Raw genomic sequence first — 13,491 nt, 5'->3', positions numbered from 1 at the left:
ATGTGTAACCACTTGAAGATTGCATTTTATGACCGACTTATCATATTCAAAACAGCAATACATATGAATTATCAAATACAAAATTATATATGACTATAAAATTAATATATTTGCAATATACATAGCCATTTGCTGCAGCAAATGTATCAACATTTTTCAATTCCGTAACCTTTAACCCGACATAGCTATACCGTAAATATAATACCTTAATTTCCTCCTTGTAGGTTATTTGATTCTCGTAGTATCGCAAGCATCAGTAGAGGGTTGTCCGATGCTGCCGGCATCTGGGGCCACAATATTATATTTTTATTCTTCGCAGACCATACTGATTTTATGCCGTTTTTCGTTACGGCATTTAAATTATATTCTTTTGGCGCCCGCACAACTTGTAGACTTACTCTTGTGTCTTGTCTTCTACAAAACAGCGTCAGCGCGATTTCAGGGGGTTCACAGATAAAGTGCTAATTATATTAAATGAGTAGGGCCGACATTTCATTAAAACACTTGTTAGATCGTAGTAGTATATATTTACGGTTAGATTAGTGCTTGGATTAGTGTTAAATTGGATCTCAATCCTTGTGAATAGCAAGCAGCCACGAGGTTTTCACTGAAACTTCTGTTAGCCTTTTCACCTATAAATTTAACTTGAATTTATTTTTTGAAATTTTTGTTTGGGGTACTAGGAAACCAGCACCAGCAGGGGGTCGAAACCGCCCCAATCTATGTGATGTGTGTTAAGGTTCTGAATTGAAAACGGAAATAATAAAATAGTTGCATTGAAGTGCTTTGATCATAAAATATTTAAAACTGGAATCGAAATGAATATGCAGACTTAGTACACGAGCCAAACGAAATGAAAAGCTCAAACTCGACAAGCAAGGGTCACATCTCATGCATGCCTTTTGGCAGTCCAAAATTGCAAATGGTAATAATAATGAGTAGGCTACACTAAAATTGAATATTTCTATTAGGACAGCAAGTGATTTAACTTGGATATCTCCAATAAACACTCTGTGGTCCATACGACTTTGAATAACAATTTAGGGATCCACAGCGAAAAAGGGTTGAGACTTGGGAAGCCCTGTCGTAGAAAAAGATTCAAACTATTTGATTTCGAACCAATTCTGAAAATAAATTTGTCTTACTAAGGTTGACTCAGTTTCAAATCATAATATCGTTAAAAACGCCAATAAATACTAGAAGCAACAAAGTACTCTAGAATTATTCAATTAATTGAGTAAGTTTATTCCCAGTATTTATTTTCGGTTTATAATCACTAGATAAATTATCCTTATTTGGTTAGAATCCCAACTCGGTCTTGTCGAAGTTAGAGCAATTGCCCATTGTAATCTATTTTGTTAAATTAAGATTTGTTGGTAGAAACACCATATGAATTTGGCATCAGTATTCGACCCAAATATTGTTGTATATAGAATCCATATAGTTTGTCGCAATAATCTCATATATATATATATATGTAACCCAGAGGTGACGAACCTGCGGGCCGCATACGGCCCTCCAAAGAATTTTGTGCGTCCCGCGAAGCATTCAGACGATATAGTGTATGTTTGGCTTGAAGTCATAAACCTTCAGAGACTGTACATATAAAATGGGAGCGCCAGTATTACCTATATTACTGACAACGCTATTTGCAATACATCTTGTTTTGTTGGATCAACAATGAATCAAAATAACCAATGTCTTAGCCTAAATACGTTGGCTTATCGACAAACGCATAGGGATTAGGGGAGGAGGGGTAACCTCACTTTGCGAAAATCTAATGTTTCGGCGCACGTTACACGGGATATCTAAAAGTAATGAAAAGTTTATAACTTCAGCTCAATGATTAAAATAATGGGAGATCTTGATTAAATGCCTACATTTTAAAAATCAGTTAATCGTTACAGGATGGATTCGTTTATTTAACTCCTGTATCCGGAAGCTTGCAAAATACGACTCTTTTGTACGAAGCCCTCGCTACTAATGTGAAATTTGTTGACGACAAATCTGAGTCTATTTAAAATGTTTTGTTTTATATTAATTCAATTGTGTGTACATGTAACCTGCGGTTGCGTCGAAAAAATATAAACATTACTGTGAAATATCACGACTATACAAAGTGTTTCAGACAGCCCGATTATATTTAGTTTTGATTCGTATTTTAGCGATGTCAAGACTGAGGGACGAAAATCTTGGTATGTAGTTTAGAGATTCCAAATCGTCATTTCGTCCTAATATAAAGCGCTTTGTAAAGCAAAAAACTTACCAAAAAATTCACTAAGCAAAACCTGAATTGAATATTCTATTTATATTTTAAAATGCAATATATCATTAGATAACTTCATCTTTATGGATGCTGTTGTTCGTTTTTGTTGATGAAAATTAATAGGCATCATACTATATATGGCTAAAAAGTTGAAAATTGGGAGTTTGCGGTTTTCAATATTGTGAAAAAAAATTACCATGGCAACAGATAAGTAACAGTGGTTGTAAGGTAGCAATGGTAATTTTTGTCACTTTTTTCCAGTCCTAACCGGTGACCACACAAGTCGACAACTGCTATGACAGCATGATTTCTAGTCGTGACCACCTTGTTAAAGTTGACTTAGATTAAAAAGCTGTTATTCTAACCTTTCAGTTGTGATGTAGGCGAGATATCTCGCATAAACGGTTTATGTTCCACAAAAATTATAATTCATCTTCTGAATATAGATTGTAAGCGATAAGACACATTTAATGAAGGTGACGTCTGAAAACCATGTTCTTCGCCGTTGTTTTGCAATGAATTTCGCGGCATTGGCAATGGAATGTTTTCATAAGATTAAATGCCTCATATTTTGATATGCGAAATGCTAAAATTAGTGTCGTACTTTCCCGCAGATCTACACGACTTTGTAAATACATTATTTTTGCGAAATTGTAAAAAAAAACTGAATTTAAAATCCTGACCCCATGCTTTGGAGTTTAGACACATGGTCGGTCGCAGGAAGAGCGCAGTGCAAAGCACGTTGATAACGAGAAATTGTGAAATACTCGATTAGCATTGCAAAATTAATGTAAATCTGAAAATCATTTTTTTAATCGCAGTCCGAGGTAAAATCAGATTTGTAAGTTGTTTGTCAATAACAAAGGGCGTGGTATTTATTGTCCAGCGTCCCTTCGGCGTTAGCCATTAACCAAGGTTCACTTTAAACTCGGGAGGATATATATGTTTATTTAGGATCAAAACCGAAGTTTTTGATCTAAATAGCTTTAAACATTGAACGGTTACGCCAGAACTTGATAAGATTTAGAAAATATAAGGTTGCCATTTGCGGGATACCGGTGCTTAACTCAATATTGCAATATGCGAATAGGTGAATAGTAAATTATTTTAATCATTCTTGTCTCACATTTTTGCTCAGCGGGTCGGGCTCGTGCAAAGGGTTAGGAATACGCTCTCTTATTGGACACGTTTAGTGGCCATAACGATCGTTTCGAAATTTTGTTGTCATTGTTATTTGTCTCCGTCTCCATTTTTAAAAAATCGCTTTTCTCTCCGAATACTGGACCAATTGCTTTGATATTTTCAGTGGTTAAAGATAAAATTTTTCTCCAGAAGGCTATTACTTTTTTTTTCGCTATGACGTCATCAAAATTATTGCCACTGAGTGGCGCTACGTGTCCATATATTTGAGCATAGCTCTCTTGTTACCCTACATGGATTCGCAGGTCCGAATGCCATGGGGGATATTATTGACTCCTCAACGCCGCAGGGTGGTTTAAGTAACCGCTACGCGATTACGGATTTCTCCATCATAGCCCATAAATCCGAAACAAACAATTGGCTGACTAATCCAAGACCTGATATGGATTGGCAACCGTAGAGCCCTTGGTACATCACATGATTAAGTCGTCTTATCGCCTTTGGTAAATTGATATACTCATTATAATGAAAGGACAACTACAAGTGCCACCATATCGCGGAATAGTACGAGTGATGATCGTACCCCTTGCCCCAACACAAACAATGTCACTGTTATCCTAGCCGCATCCATTCCAAGCAAAACCTATTTTAAATTTTCGTGTTTTATTTCTAAATTTCTCCATGATGAAAAATTTGAATTTGAACAACAAAAGATAAAATGAAAAAAAAAAAATAGAAACTAAATAAAATGCACTGAATCGGTGAAATACATTTAATTTACAAATAAGGATAAACTGTTGACAGAATCAAACCATAAATCAAATTCAGTGATGCATGACAACAAAAATATTTCCGTATTGATACGAGGATGAAAGGGGTTATATTTCGCAATTGTAAAATATCGTTTATTTTTTTAGTTTTCAGAAAGGTATCCTACAAAAATAAGCAAAAAGCCATTTGAGGATGTAATTGTAAGAGATGAAAAAATTTACTTAATATTAAAAACTAAAAATAAAGCTGAAAAAATCAGAAAAGCACAATATTAAAGCTAAAAATAATAACAATGTAATAAGATGATAAAGTAAAGAGAGGCCGATCTACGACTTCGAAGAAAAAAACAATATAAATGAATGAAAATTTAAATTAAAAAAAAAAATCTGATAACATAGTACGATTTACATCTCAGTATAACAAATGAGTGATTTGACGTTAATAAGACACGATTTTTTTTACATGAAAAACGTAAAGGGGCACAAGCTTTATTATCGCGTGGAATTATGAATTTGTCAAGTAAATTGGTCGAATTGGTCGTAAATCAACCATATCACGACTAGCTACGACTTATGTTTGGGCCAAATAATACAAGGAAATTCTAAACACATGGAGATACTAACATTTTACTGATTTTTAAACAGTGTAATTACCAGCTTTTGTATGCAAAATAGAGAAAGAGTTGACGTAGTGTGTGCGGTCTATTCATTTTTATAGATTAAAAAAATGAAGTACACGTACCATGGTATTAAAAAAATTCATTTTATCGAAAATCGGAAAAAAATCCGCCACGTACGACCTATTGGTTAAAAATAGTTGTGTGACATGATTTTTTGCTATTTTAGTTAAAAAAATAAGAAAATAAAATGCGGCTAACTTTGATGTGTTGGTACTAGATAATACTGGTTGTTTATGTGCAAGAAGGAATCATGCATGAACATGCATAAACTGAAGTTAAATTTCGTTATTATTTGCCGGCCCGTGTTTTATCTGATAGATAAATAACCTTGAAAGGCAGTGAATAAAAGATATAATTTGGAAGGGCCTGACCAACGTGGTTTAAAAACAGGGTAATTGCAGCACTAAGGCTAAATCTTATTTGTTATTTTAAGAAATGAACATGAAATGAGAATTCTTTATCAGCGTTCGTGATCCTAGACTTTAAATAATCGCCCATTAGACGCAATTACGGCGGCTAAAAATTCCACTACTCGCCCAGAAAAGGAGCATAGTTGCATTTTTTAATGATGACTGCAGTAGGTGGTGGTCGTTGATGTCATGTTTGAAGTCGAAAGAAATGTTCGCATTCGATGATTTTGCAATTATATCTTGAGTCTCTCCCACGCACATCATAGTGACGTCACCCCGATTGACGTCACAGGGGATACGTCACAAGGGATGTTGACGATTCCCCGGATGTGACACTGTCCCTGGTGTTTGTGCACCGTGTTTTTGAATCCTTCCCCATCACTGTATGACACATTGTTTAGATGATTTCGACCTGTTGAAAATAGAAAATTTTGATTTATTTTGTTATATAATAATTGTTTTCGAAATTGTTTTTCGTCATTTACCATTACTTATATTAACCAAACTAGGTTTAGGATGAAATTTGATACGTAAAAATCAAATAATATTGCTCTAATACAGAAGGAGAATTTCATGTTTCTGGTCAGAAAATTGAAGATAATTTCTTTCGATTCGTAAACATATTTTTGTAACCATATTTTCGATGGTTGAAAACTTCCCAAAAACAAATTAGATATATAAATTTCGTCTAATAGGTTTTGTTGAATAATAAGATTGTAATTCAAAAATTATTGTATTTTAAGAATTTCTATTTCGTTTTAGGATCAGATAAACTAAAAATGGGCGAATTTAAAAAATTCCCTCATATTTCAGGGCGAAACCATACAATATTATCTATAAATAAAAAAATTGAAAAAAAATCTTCAGTGTCTTACATAACCTTACATACTATGCAACTACACAAGCTAATAAAACACATAGAAAAACACACATACCTGTATCGTTTATGTGAAGATGAAGAATGATATCTTGTCATACCATTAGGTTGGTCTGAGGCTCTTCTGGCTCGTTGTTGAAGTACGGACAACATGGCGGGCGATAGTGATGAACTCATTCTAAGAGAAAATAAATAAAATTATATAAAGAAATTTGTATTTAAAGTACATTTTGTGGTAACGACATGTCATGAAACATTCAAAAACGGGCAGAAAAACCAAATTAGACGTCAACTCAATATCTGATATTCATCGCGCTAATGAGATTTCAAAATAGAGCAAAACCATGTGGCGTCGAACGTAAGGTACAGTTAAACAAATAGTGCGGAAACGCAAGGATAAACAATTTGACAATTTTGACATTCCACTTAATCGAATTGTATGGTATAAATTCGTTTTTATTTACGTAAACTCGTTTTTGAGCTTAATTTGTCCATTTGAGCGACAAGCGTTGCTAATTTCCCACATTCGATTACGTTACACCGGGTAACAATTGAGCAGAAAGAGAGTTTTATACGTGGCCTGTGAAGACGTGAGATAATCGAAATTACGTTAGACATCTGGTTTTCGAGGGAAAGCAGTTATTTTTTCATGTCACCCCTATATTTTATTAATAGCCTGCACCTTTGTAGGCGCAGACATAAAAAATCATGTAAGGTTACTTGTATATTAACAAATGAAAATGTCAATCTGCAGACGATATTATTTTTATATTCACGTTCAATTACGATAAGATCGTTTGTTTTTCTATGACTAATATAATCAGGACAAAAACTGGTAATACCAAACTTGGATAAGTTTTAGCCCACCATACGAAGATATCTATTAGTATTAATCAGAATATAAAAATCGACTATTTCCATCACTGATTTAGATTTTATATTATTCAGTTGATTGTTTCGTAATAATTGATTGTTACGCAACAAATATTCGAATTTGAACCCAAGTAATTGGTCTATTCTGGTTCGTCTGTCATAATTAGCACGCGTAAATAGAGACAGGTGTCATGTACATCATCTACATCTGCGTTGGGAGTTTTTACTGATTTTGAATTCGTCGTCAACGACGGAATAGTAAAGTTTAAATTTGACTTACTTATCATCGAAGTCATCCCATCGTTCATAATCGCTGTCGTCGCTAGATGACGTACAAGTGGAACACCAGTCTTCCTCTTCGTATTCGTTTTGAAAATGAGCTCGTTTCTTATTCCCTCGTTTCTTGCTATTGGGTGTTAAAGCGAAGTCTGTCGATCGAGCTCGTTTCATTCGCTTACTACATAGTCTGCGACCGGATTCACTGCTGTATAATGAATAGTGATTTTGTTTATTAAAATGTAAATCCAAAAGGAAACAAAACACCAAGACGGTACCCAATTTTTTGGGGAACACTCAATTTTTCTGCGTAGCATCGAAACACAAGCTGGTCCATTCCGTATTTACAGAACGTAAGTAACGAACTAAAGGGTGATGCTGGAATGTCACTAATATAATCTTTATATGGTGAAATATACATAACTAGAATTAAACAAATCTATCGAATTGAAAAGCACCGTTAGTGTAAAACCTCCAAGCAAAGATTGTGTACAAAATTATACATGCAAAATTGTGAGTAAAAAAAGCTTTGTTGTAGTATACAAACCTGGCACAGCTCTTCTTACTCTTATGCATTTTGTTGGAGAAAATAGACGATGACGTCACACCAAGATTGAGAGCGTTGGCAGAAGCGGTACGTGAAAGCATCACGTGATCATCTTGAAATCTGGTTTTCGATTTTTTGCCATGTCTAATATTACAACCGATCAATCATCGAGCAAGCAGGTGGAGTGAAATAGAAGCAGAAAGAAAGAAAAAAAGTGCATTGTCAATTAGTGAAAGTGCATTGTCATAATTATAAATACATGCGGTGTTAGTGGCCATATATTCAAAAGTTAAAAAAACAAAACAAAGATAAACTAAATTGAATTAAAGCCTATTGTGCATTCTATAAATTAGCAAGTGCACATATAGGTAATAAAAAAACAATTAAAACAAATCTAATCGCAGACTACGAAAATTCATTAAAACAAAATAAATAAACGAGAAACCAAACCGTCATAATCATAAATACATGCGTTGTTAGTGGCCATATATTCAAAAGTTAAAAAAACAAAACAAAGATAAACTAAATTGAATTAAAGCCTATTGTGTATTCTATAAATTAGCAAGTGCACATATAGGTAATAAAAAAAACAATTAAAGCAAATCTAATCGCAGACTACGAAAATTTATTAAAACAAAATAAATAAACGAGAAACCGTACCGGTAAAACCGTTCAAGCGGGAATGAGCGCTCTTAGTGCATTCCAGTAATTAACCAAATAGAGATCATCCGTCACAAAGTCGACGGAGCGGGATGACTAAAATCAAATCGGCTGAATATATGCTAATTTCAAGCGAGGGCCACGCATGGTCACGATCAACGGCAAATCATTAAGAAACAAGTAAACACGTTGCTATTGTTAATTATATGAAGCGAATTACTGCTACTAAAAATGAAAAGAAATGGACGTTTGGTTCAAATCCAAAGTACGAAAATGCCCTATAGAAGCAATGTTGTAATCTAACGTTACCGGTTTCTTGTGAGCGTGAGCCCACGGAAAAAAATCGCGGCGCCCGCTGTGGGCGACTGACTGGCTTTTAAATACAGATTAATATTATTATTGCGCCGAAAATAACTAAGAAACGTCATCATTAAAACTAGCTCATGGTGGTAATCGGATTGCTCAAATCCCAAGTCGAAATTTATTGATTGTCATTTATAGTGTTCACCCGAGCGTGGTGTTTACCATAAACGATTGATTTATCAATCCCCCACGCATGGTTGAATAAAATCCACAAATAAGCGCAAAGGAATTACTTTTAAATAAAATACGGAATAAACTCGGAAGGTAAATAATGTTTTCGTGCGTAAACGCGATTACTGAAGACACCAAAGCGATGTGAATTATGACGTCATACGGCGTCATAGGGGTGTGCTGAAAACTCAAAGTGGTTACTAAATTAGTCATGCATTTGTTAAGCTCAAAATACTCATACGCTAAAATGAATACCGGAAAATAAAACACACAAAGTACATACCGAGTTTTGAATGACAGTTGTTTTTGAGAGTTGTGGAAACGGGCACTGTTGTAATGTCTGTCACCGCGGACGAAATTTTCGTCTTCCTCGTCATCATCGCCGTCAGATCGCGCATGCGCAGTTCGACCTTCGACGCCAACAATTTTCTTTTGGACCTCAGGGTCAACTGAAACATTAAATATTTTAAAATATTGAAAGATAATACGAAATAATGTCAAAAACGTTATTAGAAAAGTAAATAAAATTAGTACCAATGACCTTAAAATTGCCTAAAATACTAGAAAAATTTTAATTTTGATAGAAACACATTAATAAAAACGACAGGTGACCCATAGGTCGCTTGAAATATTCATTAATTCAACAAAAATTCAATATTGGGTTCAAAAAATAAACAAACCGGTTCATGTCAAGTCAAATATAGCACCGTACCGTAAGAGATTATGAAAACCTTATATTATAATGATTGTAACGAATGTAATTCGAGTAACAAGAAATTCAAAGATATGAATCGTGTTTTCGAGGTGAATACCAAGGATTGGGTAACTAGGAATATGGTTTTAAATGTAGAAAACGTGACAGCAATAGGGCATTAATGGTTTTTCGATTGACAAAGATCTGGTTGGGCAAGATATAAATACCCTGTTACAAACTGTTACATAATTACTGCAATTTTTGGGTAAATTGTACACTGTTAGAATTTGCACATGCGATTCGGATAATTACAAATAATATGCCGAATGTCATAGAATTTGTTCCTCTTTACCCAAATCCAAATTGCACTGTTTTGCATAAATTCTGTTGTTATATTCAAATGTTTGTTACCGATACAATAATAAATAATAAAACCAACCTGTACAATAGTCGTTCAGTTTTTTGAACGAGTGGTCTGCAAGTAAATCTGCGTCACATTCCCCATTGCTAGTTTTCGCGGGTATACTGTTGCTTCGGCGACTTTTCTTAAGTATGCCCTTGGGCTCAGCGTGCTTGGCTACATCTGGTAACGATGATTTACCTATGCTGTCGCAGCCTGAAAAAAATTTAACAAAAGACAATGGTTATTTTAGCGATAAGTGAAATAATAGTAGAAATTCGTCTTGAGATCGGAATCTTGTTAAATGATAGCAATTTTCGACTGAAAACCCGCTCGAATTTGGGGGATTAAAGGCATAATTTGCCACGTCTCGGCATGGGTTTATATTAGTTAGATATCGCGATAAAAATGCCAAAAAATTTGTCAAACTTTAATTTTATTCGTGACTCAAGAGTGTTTCAAGGCTAACGACATTTCATTAGAAAAATAAACAATAAGGTACTCAAAATACCAATAAGGTGGTGGGACAAATGATAACTCTTCAAAGGGTTACCTAATTGATCATGAACTGAAATATGGCCAAACATAGGGATTGTATAAACCTATAATCGCCGTGTATATAAAATTAATGACTGACTCAAATGATGGATCAATTATTATCCGTGATTCACTACGAAAAGACAGATTGCGGTACCAAAAAGCTAAAAAATCATAAAAATTGTGGCTGCTTACCAGGGTAATTCATCACTTTTATGTTGTAAGAATCGCTATCTTCAAATGACGCATGCTTATGTGTGTCTGTCACCTTGTCCGACACTCGATATTGTCCCCCGCTGTAGTACTGCCTTCCTGTCGGTGTGTCTTTGATAGGTGATGGGATGTCTTGTGCTTGGGGGTTGGGTACTTCCGGTATAGGTAACCGGAAGGGGTCAGAGTGTGAATGCTGATGTTGTGGGGACCATGGGTTAGGGTTTGAGCCTCGTCGGTCCCGGTCGTGCCTAGGTGGGACAGCTGGTGGGTATTTCGCCCTCGGGGCAGGAATGGGAGCGTTACTGCTTTGAAACGCAGCGTGGGTGGTCACGGGGGCCACGTGTGGGTTAGGGATAATTTTAAATGTCGATTTTTGAGATTGTCCCGTCGATAGATCCCCCAAAGCAGCTGATAACGCATCGATTTCATGCTGTTGACGCATTTTCTGATCCGATATTTCCTGGATCTCTTCAGACGGTCTTCTGGTTTGCCATATTACGTCATTTTGCTTGTTATTGCAGCTTTGTGAACGTTTTAACGCTTCTATACGCTTTTGTACTTCAGTGCCTGGTTTTCTACAAGACACAGGATCATGAGAGAAATTCCAGCCTATGAATTCTGAAGCTGGTACATGGCCGCCCATTGAGCAACCTCTATCTGTGCTAACCATACTAGAAGTTGTGGCTTTACTGCTATTGCTGTTTAAGGTGTCGTTCGCTTGAGATTCTGTCGCAATTGGTGATAAATTTTTTCCGTGTTCAAGAACGTCCAATGTACTGCTGCTGTTATACCCACTACTATCGGTGCTGTTGTATGTGTTTTGCGGAAAATTTACGTTCCCTGTTCCGGTAATAGGTGATTTGTTAAACCCCTTTCCGTCACTTCGACTAATATCTTGATTTTGGGCTCCTTCGGCGCCAAAACTATTATCCTCTGTCAAATACTGTCCGTGGCGACCTCTTGATGCGACGTGCTGCTTTTTGCGTCTGAGACTGCTTACTAAAGCGTCTGATGGGTAAAGATCGTCGGCGTTCAGAAATACTTCCGGTTCGTCTTCTAGTGCCCCGTTTCCGTTTCCGGTGGCTCTTTGCGGTGGCACAATTCTGCTGGCTACTAATCCGTCCCAAGGAGCTTTTTCGTGCAACGACAAGTTCTCTAAGTTGAGACTGTGTCGAACGTTGTGTGATGTGGGCAATTGCGGATTTTCGTACTGTAGGAAAACAGCAAGAAAAAAAGGTTTGTTTTTATGTTGACATATACTTTGCCATTAATCCTAAAAAATGGTGGCTTTATCGAGAGAGAAAAGAACGTCGTCCGAAAATATGCTATTTGTTTTCGCAACACTCTTAATTTGAGGACGATATGTATTAATGCCGTGCAAATCCCACCAAAGAATTTAAATTCGTCCGCATGCAAGTTTAAGCGTGGGTCGAAAATAAAACAAACATGTGAAGGACGATATATGAATGCCGCACGATCGTTCGTACATAATCCGATTACAAAACGATTCAAGCATCAATATTTGGTAGATTAAAAAATAAAGTTGATTTTCTCCATTTCCGATTAAGTTAGAGGGCAATCCGGATTAAAGCGAACGTGCCACGCCATAAGTTTTCACATAAAATACGCGAAAAACATAAATATCAGTAAAATCCAAAATAAATGAATTAAAAACCAAAAAGAAAATTTAAATAGAGTAATTACTGTAGAAATTTTGCTTTAAAAACAGTAAATAATCTAATTAAAATAACATAAATGTTTGGCAATTCGCACAGTCATGGAAAAGATGACAAAATTTTCCACCAGATTATAAGTACAAGAAAGGCACGACAGTGTGGCGTGACATATTATTAGTTTATCAGACTAAGCTGTCTGTTTTTAATAAAATACATTGAGATTGTGGCAAGTTACAAATCGTCGCCAGTTTGTTTAGAGAAAAATACAAATAGCAACAACAACCCCGCTTCCGTATGTATTTATTGTTCGCTTGAAGGTCGTTTACGATTATGGAACGTGTATTAACTTTCGATACTAATGACGGCGAGGTAATATTTTCCCAAATATAAAAGATGATTTTGATTTTAAACTGCTGTACGGATAGTTGTGATGGAATATAATTATCGCCCTTTATAAAAGCTTTGCTATATAAGTAACCACGAACTGAAATACTGTTCTATATTTGACTGTATGACGGAAGATATCACCGGTAATGTGGTGAACCTCTTACTGGCAATTAACGGTCGATTTTTATCTTCGACTCCTATAACCGACGAAGATTTAAAATCGTGAGCGCATTCCCCATCTGGATTGAAACCTTAATTCGTCGACTTAAAAATAAAATGTGGTCCTAATCCCACTTAATATAATACCCATCATTCATCTTAATAATATCGAGCCGTCCGTCCGTCTGAATCAGATACGAAAACGACAAAGAAAATGCGAAGAACGACAATTGGAAATCTGATAAGGATTGTGGCAAAATTGGTCCCTGTCGCCAAAACGACATCGTTTTCTTTCTTATACCCTATTTTAGACGGAATACAATGAAAGCGAGCAGTCACAAATAATCGTTAAAAGGTTTCTGAATTTGTTCCACCTTTCTTTCTAATAATAT

The 13,491-nt window shown here is 35.6% G+C and overlaps 1 protein-coding gene across 2 annotated transcripts in view; it reads right to left on the bottom strand.

The window, feature by feature from the left end:
• Nucleotides 1–4,525: 4,525 nt before the first annotated feature.
• LOC120339971 (uncharacterized) overlaps nt 4,526–13,491 on the bottom strand; it is a 42,223-nt gene continuing 33,257 nt past the window's right edge. Inside the window, exons 10-16 of one of the 2 annotated variants that reach the window (XM_039408215.2) lie at nt 10,860–12,087; nt 10,167–10,343; nt 9,317–9,482; nt 7,840–7,983; nt 7,297–7,500; nt 6,202–6,321; nt 4,526–5,678 (exon numbers count right to left, since the gene is read on the bottom strand). In XM_039408215.2, coding sequence (XP_039264149.2) covers nt 5,645–5,678; nt 6,202–6,321; nt 7,297–7,500; nt 7,840–7,983; nt 9,317–9,482; nt 10,167–10,343; nt 10,860–12,087 — 2,073 coding nt within the window. In that variant the 3' untranslated portion in view covers nt 4,526–5,644. The remainder of the gene's footprint in view (nt 5,679–6,201; nt 6,322–7,296; nt 7,501–7,839; nt 7,984–9,316; nt 9,483–10,166; nt 10,344–10,859; nt 12,088–13,491) is intronic. The other variant, XM_039408216.2, reaches the window with a different exon arrangement.

This window comes from Styela clava, chromosome 9 (assembly GCF_964204865.1).
Source record: "Styela clava chromosome 9, kaStyClav1.hap1.2, whole genome shotgun sequence".
Lineage (NCBI taxonomy): Eukaryota > Metazoa > Chordata > Ascidiacea > Stolidobranchia > Styelidae > Styela > Styela clava.
This window is presented reverse-complemented; position numbering and strand designations above follow the sequence as displayed.